At 41.8% G+C, this 14,761-nt stretch overlaps 1 protein-coding gene across 2 annotated transcripts in view; it reads left to right on the top strand.

Moving 5' to 3' along the window:
• MMRN2 (multimerin 2) overlaps nucleotides 1–14,761 on the top strand; it is a 51,117-nt gene that overhangs the window by 17,550 nt on the left and 18,806 nt on the right. For both annotated transcript variants that reach the window (XM_024209887.2, XM_024209879.2), the window contains exon 2: nucleotides 14,390–14,512. In XM_024209887.2, coding sequence (XP_024065655.2) covers nucleotides 14,390–14,512 — 123 coding nt within the window. The remainder of the gene's footprint in view (nucleotides 1–14,389; nucleotides 14,513–14,761) is intronic.

Genomic DNA, 14,761 nt, shown 5'->3' with positions numbered 1-14,761 from the left:
TGCCAGCATCCTCACACCCCTCTCCACTCTGAATACTACTTGTCAGTCACCCACATGTGGAATACACATAGGAATCAGCATGTGAAGAAGAAATGGAGGTTACTTACCTATAACTGGAAGTCTTTCGAGATGTGTGGTCCCTACCTGCAATCCACTACCTGCCGTCCTTCTCCTCAGTTCGCATCTTACTGGATTCACGGTAAGAAGAGGAACTGGAGAAGTGTCAGCCCATGCTGCTTCTTAAGCCCTCAGTCTAGAACAAGAAGAACTACTGAGCATGTGTAGGCCAACAGACACAGCTTGTTAGAATTTCTGGTCTTGGGCGCATGGCTCACATGCATTCCCACGGATGGAATACAGATAGAGACCGCATCTCAAAGACATTCCAGTTACAGGTAAGTAACCTCCATTTTTCACATGTGTTAGCAGGTCAAATTAAAGACTACAGGGGAACCAAGTGTTTACCTTGATCTGTTAACTTGTGTTAAAACTACAAACCACCTGGTCTTCACTAGGGTTTTACCTCAAGTGAGTTCACATGGGCGAAGAATACTTTTTTTCCTAGTAAAGACAAACCTAAATGTTTGCAGGATGGGGAGCCCAAGAGACACCTTGATTTGCTACTGAAGGAAGAGACTAATGGCTATGTGGAAAAAGCAGGACACTTGGATTAAAGTAAACTAAAAGATAGGCACGTATGTTTTGAGAATCCATTCAACAAGCAGAATTGAGAGAGTAGCTGAGAAGCTGTATCTAATGGAGTAATAACAGATAATGGGTCACATTTATTCCTGGTGTAACTCTGTCAGTGGAGTTACACCAGGGATTAATTTGGCCCAGTGCTTGGATTCAGCAGAGACTGTAAAACATGAAAAACAACAAAAATATCCAACTATTTGTGGCACTGGGTTACTGGTGAGTGCAGAAGACAGTGCCTTAGCCTGCAGACGTGAACCAAACATTGCTTTCCACCAGGCTGGAGAGAAGCCTTTTCCACTTATTCCATCAACAAAAAGTCTGTCTTATTCCTGCCCATTTGCCAGGCAGTCACTTGAATCAAAGTGAAATTGTTCAAGAGGGAATGAAAAGCAGAGGGCATTAGACCAACCATAAAATTAGTCTCTCCAATGAATAAACGTAGACACAGTTTCACAGGAAGCCCAGAGGAAAAAAATGTAGATGTAGAACACAAGGTTTTTGTGATCCCATAAACAAGCTGAATAAGGAAACAATTTGGCTCACGTTGACAGCTTTCTGGGAATGTTTAGGGCTTAATCCATAGCCAGTGAAGTCAATGGAAAGACTCCCATTGTCTTCTGTGAGCTTTGGCTCAGGCCCTTATAGACCTCTAAGTTGCTCCTTTAATATCAGAAATAAACTTTTATTCTTGATCCTAATGAAACCAGGGAATTTTTCTTAACACATACCATACTCTGAAAGAAAACTGTTGAAAAGAGATAGGCTAAATAATTGCAATAAAAGGCAAAACTGCTTGCTCATCTGTCTATACTGCACTTCAATACCAACTTGAAAAATTACCCTCTGGCGAAAGATGAGTTGTAAACTTTATGGAACAGGACAACAAGAAAAGATATGGTGATTAAATACAAAACATGACACACATGCAACCTTCAGGCTCCACTGGTAAGCACTCGAAAGTCAGGAAATGCCTAAATTAAGGTTAACTGCAAAGAATGGAGAAGTGAACAGAAGGGCGTGAATGCAAAGAGAAATTCTATTTAGAAGCTGCCAAACTATTTGCAAGTATTTTAATCCCTACTCATCCAGCTTTAATGCTGATAACTGTCCAAAATAAGCAGCAGGCCTTACCTATTACTGACCCCAATTCTCCTTTACTTCACTTGAACAGTTTAAAGTGGGTTTAAACATACCTCTGGTATAGTGGGGGGTTCACTGCTGCTACATATCTACCAATATAGGCCTTCTCCCAGCCCCTGGTAAAGGGGGTGGTTTTGGCCAGGCTGAAGGAGGGGAGCAACCAGCAGGAGTCAAGGCAGTAGTGCACTGAGCTCTGGCTCTTCTGTGCTGGTCTAATAGCTCATAGAGGACCACTGCAGAGTCTGCAGCGCAAGTGATTTGGAACTGTCTGCTCATCAGGTCCGTTCTGTGATCTGTTTATTAGGGTTTCAGACTGATAACTGGAATACCTATTGAATAAATATATGTGCAGTCAGTTACTCCCCTCGTGCCTCCCCATGCATGAATTGTTTTAGATTAACAACTCATAAGGAACTTCTTGTTTTGGAGCAGTATCTGGGAGGGGTAAACAAATCAGCACAGATGATGACTCATGGGGTGTGGATTGTTTTCACTGGGAAAGAACAAAAGTACTAGAGCAAAAGAGTCCTATTTTAAATGCAGGTTTCCACACAATTGCACACCCCTGCCTGAACCTGGCAGACTTCACGCAGAATGGTTCCAATACTAGTTAGAGTTGGCAGTCAAGCAAAGTTGCATTGTTAGCTCAGAAGAATGTAGTGAGGCTCTGAGAGGGCAAGCCTCTCCCAGTTCTGACTTGCAAAGCACACAGGACCCGTCCCAGGCTTTCAGCTCTGATTTCAGCAGTAAGGCCCAAATCCTCAACAGTATTTAGGTGCCCAGTTCCCATTGATTTCAAGCCTCTCTCAGTTTTTATGTTGTCCTTTATTTGTCAAAACTGTTAGAGATAGATGATGATCCTCAGCTGGAGTAAATTGGCATCGCTCTGTTGACTTCAGCTGAACTACCCTGATTGACACCAGCTGAGAATCTGGCCTTCAGTGAGTAAGGACAGGATAAAGACATCAGGATTTGGCCCATGGTGAAAAGCAGACGTTTTTACGGCATGGTCTACACTTTCAAATCGTATCTGTGTAACTTGTGTCACTTAGGGGTCTGAAAAATCCACACCCTGAGTGATGCAGTTAAACTGTCCTAACCCCCAGCGTACAGAGCGCTAGGTTGACAGGAGAATTCTCCCATTGACCTAGCTACTGTCTCTCAGGGAGGTGGAGAACCAATGCTCTTGGAGAAGCCCTCTTGTTGGCATAGGTAATATCTTCACTGAAGTGCTACAGAGGTGAAGCTGTGCCACTGCAGCATTTTAAATATACACAAGTCCTGGTCCTCTAAGTCTCCCTCCCACCACACAGGGTTCTATAGCACAGGCTCCAGCCGAAGCCTACACAGCAATGAAACCAGACATGCCAACTCTCATGAATTGATCACGAGAGATGCAATTTTTAACTAAAATTAAGCCTCACTCATGATCTGTGATAGAACACTCACATGTCAGGATTTTTTATCAAGATGAGTGAGGCTTAATTTTAGTTAAAAATCTGTCAGCCCCGGGACCATCCTCTTCCCACCGCCCTGGGGTGCACATTGTTGTGGGAAGTCATTTCAATGCACCTCCTCTGCCATGACTGTGTATTGCCTCTCTCATCAGTTGCTTGGAGCAGTGCTGCCCAGATTGCTCGGCTTCCACCAGCATCTCCTTCTCATTTCCCCAGGATTTTCCTTCCTGCTCTGGGCACTGCTGCTGCTGCTTTTGACCAGGAGCAAGGTAGAGTTAAGATTCCATCATCTTCCTGTGCATCCCCCAATCCTGATTGAGGGCTTCCTGTAGGAGAGCAGCAGGATATGAGGCAATAGTTGGGCCACAAAAGGTATGGGGCATGCGTTGACTTTTGGGGGGAAGTAAAGTTTTGTGCAGCTCCATGCGTGATGTTCCTCATGTGGTTGTTCCCCCTCCCCCCCAGACAGTGGCAGGGGACCATTTAGGGGAGACTAGTGACTTTTTCATATTGGTGCAAAATGTCCTGCATGGAGCTGCACAAACTTTGGCAGCTATGGGAACAGGTGACTGCCATGGCCTGGGAGGGAAAAGAGATACTGGTGATACCTGCAGGCCCTGCTCCATAATTGCATAAAGATAAGAGCTCTTTGCATTATTGTGAGAGCTCCTGCAGGAGAAGCAAAAATCCTCTTCCTTTCCATAAATATGCAAGAGCCGGCAGTACTGTGCTAATCACACATACATCGGGAGTAGGCAGGGGAAGATCAAAAATCAGAAGGTCAAATAAAAAAATCATGATTTAAGCTTTTATAAGAATCTTGTGATTTTTAGGCCAATCTCATGATTTTTTTGAGTCTCATGGTTTTTGAACTGTTGGGGTTGGCAATACTGTGAAACAGCCCCTCAGCCCAATCCCCGCATGCCCAAGTCAGCTGGCATGGGCCAACTATGGGTTTTTCTTTGCTATGTAGACATACCCTGAATCTCCATTCAGCTTTCAGAGCACTGCAGGATTCCTCGAATTCCAGGGGCCACTGCAATATGTCGATTTCCAAGAAACAAAAAATTTTGTTTAGCATCAGGGATAGCAGAAGTCTCAAAAGCAATCACATTTCTTTCTAAGAGTGTCAGACTCAGGGAACAGAAAATGCTCTGCATACCCTGACAAACCCAAAGGCTGTGGTTTGGTGAACTTTCCTAACAGTGCAGTCTAAACCTTTTTCATTCAGCTGTGTTCCCCATACCATTTCCACTTCTATGCTGGCTTCCTTCCCTCCCACTAATTGCTAAGCTGCTCTCCTGGCTGGTGATGTCAGTCTTTGCTTTAGTGCTTGACATGGTTTCCCATTGTTTCAGCAGTTGAGTCTCTGAGGCAAACTTTCCCCATATATGACACTAATCAAAGCTTTAGTTCCTGTGTTCCCATTTAAAAATATACTCTATAAAGCTCTGCTGTTCTTTATCAGACACAGCCTTATCCCCTAGACAAACAATGTACTCTTTTAATGCAAGCCCCATTGAAATAATGGAGTATAAGAGTCTCCTGACCTTTCCAAACAACCCATCTGACATTTACCACATTGTACGGGGCTTTATTTTTGTTTTTAGTAACTAGTTGGTTTCTTATGGGAATGTAGTTTTATATCAAAACACCGCATTGTATGAAGGGAACAGTAGCACCTTTCTGGGCTTAAAATAAGCTATAGTGTCACAATTAGATGGTTCTATCCTATACACTCTTACTCACATGAGCAAAATGTTGCATCCAGCACGGGAATTCTCTATTAGACCTTGTCTTGACATATAAAGAAGAACTCATCACAGAACTAAAAATTAATGGTAACTTAGATACAAGTGATCATGACTTGATCACATTTATAAAGTTCAAACAGAATAAAGTCCAGACCAGTGATATATATACTCGGTGCATTAAAAGGGCCAATTTCACAAAGCTGAAAACAATTATGAGCAAGATCAGCAAGGAGGAAGAATTTAATCTGAAAAATGTGAGTGATAATTGAGAATTGTTTAAGACCAATTTACTAGATGCCTCAAATGCTGCAATCCCATCATAAAGGAAGAAGGCCATATTGGTTAAAAAACTGACCAAGTTTAGAGGGGAAGTAAAGGCAGCTATAAAAAATAAAAAAATAATATATAACAAATAGAAGAAAGGGGAAGTTGATAATAATAAATATAAATCAGAAGCTAGGAATTATAGAAAATTGATAAGGGAAGCAAAGGGACACAAGGAGAAATCTCCAGCCAGCAGAGTTAAGGATAACGAGAACAACTTTTAAAAAGTATATTAGGAACAAAAAGAATCCTAACAATGGCATTGCTAATAGTAGAATTATCAGTACTAATGCACAAATAGTCAATCAATTTTCCCGCTCTGTATATGGGAAAAAGACAGATAATGTAGTCATATCATATGACACTCTTTCATTCCACTAGTATCTCAGGAGGATGTTAAACCGCAGCTACTAAAGTCAGACATTTTTAAATCAGCAGGTCTGGATAACTTGCATCCAAAAATTTTAAAAGAGCTGGGTGAGGAGCTTGCTGGACCATTAATGCTGACTTTCAATAAGTATTGGAACACCAGGGAAGTTCCAGAAGACGGAAAGAAAGCTAATGTTGTGCCAATATTTGAAAAAGGTCAATGGACTGATGTGAGTAATTATTGACCTGTCAGTCTGACATCGATCCTGGGCAAGATAATGGAGCAACTAATATGGGACTCGATTAATAAAGAATTAAAGGAGGGTAATGTAATTAAAGCTAATCAACATGGGTTTATGGAAAATAGATCCCCTCAAAATAACTCAATTTTTTTTTATTACATTACAAGTTTGGTTGATAAAAGTAATAGTGTTGATGTAATATAGTTAGACTTCTGTAAGGCATTTGACTTGGTACTGCATGAAATTTTGATTAAAAAACTAGAACTATATAAAATTAACATGGCACACATTAAATAGATTAAACGCTGGTCTCAAAAAGTAATTGTAAATGGGGAATCATTATCAAACAGGTATGTTTCTAGAGGGGTCCCGAAGGGATCAGTTCCTGGCTCTATGCTAGTTTTTATTAATTTTAAAAAAATTAACAACGATCTGAAGAAAACAAAATCATCACTGATAACGTTTGCGGATGATACAAAAAATAGGGGGAGTGGTAAATAATGAAGGGGACAAATCACTGCTACAGAGTGATCTGGATAGCGTGGTTAGCTGGGTGCAAGCAAACAATATGTTTTAATATGGCTAAATGTAAATGTATATATCTAGGAACAAAAATGCGGATCATACTTACAAAATGGGGGACTCTTTCCTGGAAAGCAATGACTCTGAAAAAGATTTGGGGGTCCTGGTGGATAGTCAGCAGAACATGAGCTCCCACTGCAATGCTGTGGCCAAAAGGGCTAATGTGATCCTTGCATGCATAAACGGTGGAATCTCAAGTAGGAGTAGAGAGGCTGTATTACCTCTGTTCTCTGTATTTGGTACTGTTGCGACCGCTGCTGGAATACACTGTCCATTTCTGGTGTCCACAGTTCAAGAAGAATGTTGATAAATTGGAGAGGGCTCAGAAAAGAGCCACAACATTGATTAAAAGATTGGAAAACATGCCCTATGGTGATAAACTAAATAGATTGAGCTCTTTGAGTGTAACGGAGAGAATGGTAAGGAATGACTTGATTACTGCCTAAGTACCTATATGGAGAACAAATATTTGTAATGGGTTCTTCAGACAAAGGTATAACATGATCCAATGGCTGGAAGTTGAAGCTAGACAAATTCAGACTTGAAATAAGGCATATATTTTTAACTGAGAGAGTAATTAACCATTGGACCAATTTACTAGGGTCATGGTGGATTCTCCATCATGGACAATTTTTAAATCAAGGGTGGATATTCTTCTTAAATATCTGCTCTAGGAATTATTTTGGGGAAGTTCTACGACCTGCGTTATACTGGAGGTCAGACTAGATGATCCCAATGGCCCCTTCAGGCCTTGGATTCTATTAATCTATTAAAAGTGTTTGCAGGATCAGGCATATAATATGGCAGTGAACAGTGCTACTTTGTGGCATATCAGATGCCGCAAGATAATAAATTAAACACCAAATCCCAGAAGATTGTAAAACAGGGTTAAAGTGCAGATTGAGATCAAAAATTTGACCCTATAAAAAGGGTACCTTCTTACTCAGCAGACCTGCTCCCTTTGTCTGTTTGGCCATACTGGGTCAGACCAAAGGTTCATCTAGCCCAGTATCCTGTCTTCCAACACTGGCCAATGCCAGGTGCCCCAGAGGGAATGAACAGAACAGGTAATCAGTAAGTGATCCATCCCTGTCACCCATTCCCAGCTTCTGGCAAACAGAAGCTAGGGATATCATCCCTGTCCATCCTGGCTAATAGCCATTGATGGATCTATCCTCCATGAACTTATCTAGTTCTTTTTTGAACCCTGTTATAGTCTTGGCCTTCACAACATCCTCTGGCAAGGAGTTCCACAGGTTCACTGTGCGCTGTATGAAAAAATACTTCTTTTTGTTTGTTTTAAACCTGCTGCCTACTAATTTCATTTGGTGACCCCTAGTTCTTGTGTTATGAGGAGTACATAACACTTCCTTATTTACTTTCTTCACATCAGTCATGATTTTCTAGACCTCATCCTACCCTCCCTTAGTCGTCTCTTTTCCAAGCTGAAAAGTCCCAGTCTTATTAATCGATACTCATATGGAAGCCATTCCACACCCCTAATAATTTTTGTTGCCCTTTTCTGAACCTTTTCCAATTCCAATATATCTTTTTTGAGATGGGGCAACCACATCTGCACACAGTATTCAAGATGTGGGTGTACTGTGGATTTATATAGAGGCAATATGATATTTTTTGTCTTATCTATCCCTTTCTTAATGATTCCCAACATTCTGTTTGCTTTTTTGACTGCCACTGCACATTGAATGGATGTTTTCAGAGAACTATCCACAATGACTCCAAGATCTCCTTCTTGAGTGGTAACAGCTAATTTAGACCCCATCATTTTATATGTATAGTTGGGATTATGTTTTCCAATGTGCATTACCTTTGCATTTATCAGCATTGAATTTCATCTGCCATTTTGTTGCCCAGTCACCCACTTTGGTGAGATCCTTTTGTACCTCTTTGCAGTCTGCTTGGGACTTAACTATCTTGAGTAGTTTAGTATCATCTGCAAATTTTGCCACCTCACTGTTTACCCCTTTTTCTAGATCACTTATGAATATGTTGAATAGGACTGGTCCCAGTACAGACCCCTGCTGGACACCATTATTTACCTCCATTCTGAAAACTGACCATTTATTCCTAACCTTTGTTTCCTATCTTTTAACCAGTTACCAATCCATGAGAGGACCTTCCCTCTTATCCCATGACAGCTTACTTTGCTTAAGAGCCTTTGGTGAGGGACCTTGTCAAAGGCTTTCTGAAAATCTAAGTACACTATATCCACTGGATCCCTCTTATCCACATGCTTGTTGACCTCCTCAAAGAATTCTAATAGATCGGTGAGGTAACCGATCTATTAGATTTCCCTTTACAAATGATTTCCCTTTACAAAGACCATGTTGACTCTTCCTCAACAAATTATGTTCATCTATGTGTCTCGACAATTTTACTATAGTTTCAACCAGTTTGCCTGGTACTGAAGTCAGGCTTACTGGCCTGTAATTGCTGGGATCACCTCTGGAGCCCTTTTTAAAAATTGCTCTAAAGCTGTAAAATGTTTGTTCTGAAACTATGTGTGACATTGCGCTCTATATGATTCTATGAAAGTATGCTGAGTGTGAATATAATGTAACTAAAATATGCTTCATGCAAAAGTCTCTTGTAAGGTATCATTACAAAGCTTAGAATCTACTGAGTGTGGTCATCCTATTTGTATAAATGTATCACTCTTGTATCTGAAACTAGAAATATGAAATATAACTCTGAGGTGCTATTGTAGTTATGCAAAGTGTGGGCCATTAATGATGGTTTGGAATCTTAATGGCTCCCATTAACCAGGACGATTGACTGTAGATGGCTGTTTTACTTGTAAGTCTTCCTTTATACGTGTGTGCTGGCAAGTGGGTAATGAAGTCTTACAGTGACATATGATCATGTCACCTGAACTGGAATCCATCTTTAACCTGGTGTTTTTCCATTGAGAAGGAGGGGTGGAAACTCAGAGGAACAAAGGATTCCTGCCTTATGCAAAAGATATATAAGTGGGTGGAACAGAACAAAGGGGGAGCCATCATGAAAAATCCCCTAGCTACCACCTGAGCTGGAACAAGGGCTGTACCGGGGAAAGAATTGTGCCCAGACTAGGAAGACATCCAGTCTGTGAAAGAAACTTATTGAAACATCTCTGAGGGTGAGATTTTATCTGTATTCAGTTTTATTACTGTATTAGGCTTAGACTGGCATGTTTTATTTTATTTTACTTGGTAATTCACTTTGTTCTGTCTGCTATTACTTGGAACCACTTAAATTCTACTTTCTGTTTTTAATAAAATCACTTTTTATTAATTAACCCAGAGTATGTATTAATACTGGGGGGGGGGGAGTAAACAGCTGTGCATATCTTTCTATCAGTGTTATAGAGGGCGAACAATTTATGGGTTTTCCCTGTATAAGCTTTATACAGGGTAAAAAGGATTTATTTGGGGTTTAGACCCCATTGGGAATTGGGCATCTGAGTGTTAAAGGCAGGAACACTTCTGTAACCTGCTTTCAGTTAAGTCTGCAACTTTGGGGCACGTGGTTCAGACCCTGGGTCGGTGGTGGAGCATACTGGCGTGTCTGGCTCAACAAGACGGGGTGCTGGAGTCCCAAGCTGGCAGGGAAAGCAGGGGCAGAAGTAGTCTTGGCACATCAGTTGGCAGTAGGGTGACCAGACAGCAAATGTGAAAAATCGGGATGGGGGTGGGGGGTAATAGGAGCCTATATAAGAAAAAGACCCAAAAATCGGGACTGTCCGTATAAAATCAGGACATCTGGTCACCCTAGTTGGCAGCCCCCAAGGGGGTTTCTGTGATCCAACCCGTCACACTATGGTCTTGTCTACCTACATATTTTTGTTGGCAAAAGGCAGCTTTTGCCAACAAAACAGTGGAGGTGCACAAACTACAAAGCTACTTTTGGTGGCAAAACTCTGGTGTTTTGCCGAAAAAATAAAACCACCTCGATGAGAGTCATAAAGCTTTTTGCGGCAAAGTTAAAGCGACAACGTGTCAGTGTAGACGTTGCTGTTTGTTATGTCGCCATAACTGGCCTCCTTCAATATTCCAGTGCCCACCTTGACCACTCTGCTCACTGTTTTGAACTCGGCTGCCCTGCAGCCATGCGCCCCTCCCTTTTCAAAGCTCCAGGAAGATTTGACATTCCTCAGCCTGGAGAGCTCACAGAGCTGCTGAGGATGCTGCTCCTGCAGCTGAGCAGCTATGGGAGAACTCAGAATCATAGACCCATTAATGTGGAATTAGCAGGCAGGCAGCGCGGGCTGCTGCTGCGGGGGTGGGGAGGGGAGAGACTGCTCTGCCTTGCAAAGCCAGGGGCTGGTGGGGGGGTTGTTCCCCTCCCCCAGGATTGGTTGCTCAGGCTGCTGTCTGAACTTAGAGACACAGCATGCCGACACACTCTCCCCCAACACACACCACACACACATGGTCTCTCTCGCATATACACTCTCCCCCCACACAGTCTCTCACACACTTCCCAACACACACTTCGTTTCTGACTCTACACACACATACACACACACTCCCTGTTACACACACTCCTCCTCTCCCGCTCTTCCCCCCTCCCCCCCCAATACTTCAATAGAAAAGCAGCTGGCAATCTAGTAGGATGCCCAGGGAAAAATGGGATTGAGAAACCTGCATCATGTGATGCTGTACCTGCCCTATGAGGCATTGCAAACCCTTCCCAAAGCATCCTGTGGCCAGTTGCACAGTGGGGTATGTACTCACAGTGCACTGCTCTCTTTGTCATTGCAAGAGCTGCTAGTGTGGATGGGCTCTGCCAACACAAGGAGCATAGTGTGGATATGCAACAGTGGTTTAATTAAAGTACTTTAATTAAAGTGGCATAACTTTTGTCGACAAACTCTGTAGTGCAGACATGGCCTATGTAACTCACCAAACCGGAGGGGTGGGGGGGGGAACTTCACCTAATGCAAAATGTGGGATCCTACAGAAGGTGTTATCTCCTGCTTATCAGGAAAGACTATTGAATCCAAATGGGCCATTGTTGATTGCTTCCCTCCATCCACCCATGAAGCGGTTAAATGCAGAGACACTTATCCCATCGGTTTAAATTCTGGGGGAAGAGAATAAAAAGGCCTGTTAAAGAGAAATTATGATTCCTTTGCTGCCTGGACTCTGAGGGGTGAGGATTTCTAAGCATAAGCAAGGAATCTCCAACAGATTAGCTTGGGTTAGCCTTAAAGGACACAATGTTTGCTTATTATAGAAGTTTCTGTTATCTTTTGGAACCTAATACTGTAACTCATTTGTGTGCATGTTACCTGCTTTAACTTTGCAAATAACTCTCATTTCTTTTTGCTAGTTAAATCCTTAGTTAGTTTACTATAGGATTAGCTACAAGCATTGTCTTTGGTGTGAGTTCTAGGGTGCAAATTGACCTGGGTAAGTTACTGGTCATTTGGGACTGAGAGTAACCTGAATATTTTGTGATCTTTGGTATAAAGTGACCATCTTTCACAGAGTCAAGCTTGCCTGGGTGGCAAGGAAGATTGGAACGCCGAGGAGACTGTGAATCCACGTTGCGGCTATATAGTGGCTTAGGAATTTACACTTGTTACTTGATTGGTGAAATCTAAGTATACAACTCACGATCAGTTTGGAGTTTGTGCCCTGCTTCTTAACAGTCTGCCCTGAGGTTGGTATTCTTGCTCATGAGTCACTGCAGACAGCATGACAGTGGTCACCTCTAAAAGAACAGGGTAATTCAGGCTCCATTGCTCATCTGGTCCTTGGCCCAAGCCTGCTAATTAATGTCACTTGTAGAGGTGTTTTTTTCTGATGGGAATACTCGTCCACTAGGAAATGATGAAAACCACAAATCTGTTTGCAACTGATCTTCTAACAACCTTAATCTCCAGAAGGTGATGCTGTGAATAACAATGTGTGGGGCTCTGTTTCAAAGGAATTGTTACAGTTCTGCCCCTGAACATATAAAGTTTAATTTGCAGCTCTTATGGTTCAAGAGGCAGAGTTCAAGTAACCTGCCCATTGGGAGACAGGTTACTTCATAGATCTTAAGACCAGATGGGACCATTGGGATCATGTAGAACTCCTGGGTAACACAGGTCCATAGAATTTCACCAAGTGATTCCTGTGTCATAGATGCTGAGTTTCATGAGACAGCGTACCACAATGCATTTGCAAAACACTGTATCTTAGATTGAAAAGTCAGATTTAAATACCTCCCTAGGGGGACACTGTTCATTAGGTTATTGAAACAGTAGCCTCTTAGTTCCTCAGCTTTCCAGCCTGTTTCATTAATGGACGCTTAGAGACTCTAGCCTTTGTGGGTCAGTTCTTGTGGAGTTAACATTCCATGTCAAATTCTTATGTTATTTTTGGTGAAAAATTGGCATTGGACATGTGAAATAGCCACTCTGATGGAGACCTGTGTTAATTAAACAAAAGGTACTAGACTGTCTGTAGATATGTGATCTGTAAAATGTTACAGCTGGTTCAATAGACTCTTCCTCTGGAAATTATTACAGCTAGAATGCTAGGCAGGGAGCCCAGTTTCCTTGCCATGTGGGACCCACTTATCTCTCTTGATCCTTTTTGCAAGCACCAAACTGACACAGTGCCATTTCTGTTAATTACCGAATTGGTGTTGTTGTTGCTTGGTTCCCTTACTGTTTGAATAATTGCTGAGCCTTCTTGCATAAACACTATCTGAACTAGGATGTTGAACATACTTCCATTTTAACACTAATTACAATCTGATTTTTCCAGGATGTTTTTGTTAGTTCAATTTCTTATTCAAGTTCATGTGTAAACCGATTCCTTCCTTCCCCCTTCGACCTTGACCCGGCCCCCTCCATTTTTGTTGTTACATTTAATTTTGGGCCTCACCTATGAAATTTTCAGTTCAGAGCAACTGTCCTGAGTGGGTTATAAAGCCTTGGAAATAGAGACATGCTGCGACTAGTGGATGCCAATATAATTCAGCCTTGTAAAATTATCATGAGAATTTACCAGTCCAGAAACAAAATCTACTTGCCCGCCCTTAGCATGACCATGAGAATGAAAAAACAAATGATACTGTACTCAATTTTCTAAGATGATTTTCCCTTGGTGAGATAATTTTTTCAAGGCTGCTGTAATTACGGTGACCAGACGTCCCGATAAAATCGGGATTGTCCCGATTTTTAGCTGTTTGCTCTGCCGGCAGCACTCGGATTTTTTTTTTTGCTTGCTCCGCCGGCAGCACTCGGCTTCCCCCCCGTGTCCCAATATTTTCCTCCTCTGATCTGGTCACCCTAGCTGTAATTAATATATAAAAAGACCAAACATTAAACAAAATAATGGTCTAGGAACAGTCTTTCTATTAGTGGAGTTTATAGTTATATAGGGCCTTAGATTTTCAGAAGCAGTCTCCCGTTGTATATCCAAAATTGATACCATTTAGATGTCTAGCTACCTGATTGAACATGCCAGTCAAGTTATTTGATGTCTAAATGACATCAGTCAACCAATAAGATACTTGCAGGTGAAGCTCTGAGCCTGCAAACTGAAACCAAAATTGAGAAGGTTGCAAACATGGCTCAAGGTCATGATAATGTCCCAAAATTCAGAGAATATTCTTCTGTATTGAACACTAATAAACATTACCATCCCAGACCAAAGCAAATTAACTATAAAGAAAAGCTTTGGTGGAAATTTCCATTTTCCCTTGTCATCATTCAGCTTGAAAAGGAGGCCCCTCTGAATGGCACACTTCCCTTGCATTGCTATTAATAGGGATTTTTGAAATCTTTCATTTTAAATTCCTTCCCTGTGCTTTCCCCTCCCAGGAATTGGTGTTCCTTCATGAAATCCCAGCTGGTCACGTACACAGCTGCCTGCAAGAAAGAGAAATATGTGATTAAATCACAGCAGCCTTGTTCAAATGGAGCCCCAGACTGCCAGAAAATCATGTAAGTATCCTTAGTGGTATTATTATTTGTATTATGGTAGTGGCCCAGGACCATGTTGTGTTAGGCACTGTACAAACACAAAACAAAGAGATGGGCCTGTCCCAAGGAGCTTACAAGTATCAGCCAAGAGGCAACAGGTGGGTATAGATAGATGAGAGAGTTCAAGTAAACAGTGAGGCAATATTGGCCAGTCTCTACACACCAGAAGCCTCGTCACTGTCAAGTTTTTTGTACGAGTCACAGAAATGA

This window comes from Terrapene carolina, unplaced genomic scaffold (genome assembly GCF_002925995.2).
Source record: "Terrapene carolina triunguis isolate 2854851 unplaced genomic scaffold, T_m_triunguis-2.0 Scaffold146, whole genome shotgun sequence".
NCBI classification, from domain to species: domain Eukaryota; kingdom Metazoa; phylum Chordata; order Testudines; family Emydidae; genus Terrapene; species Terrapene triunguis.
Note: the sequence above shows the minus strand (reverse complement) of the source record. Positions and strands in the feature narration are given on the sequence as shown.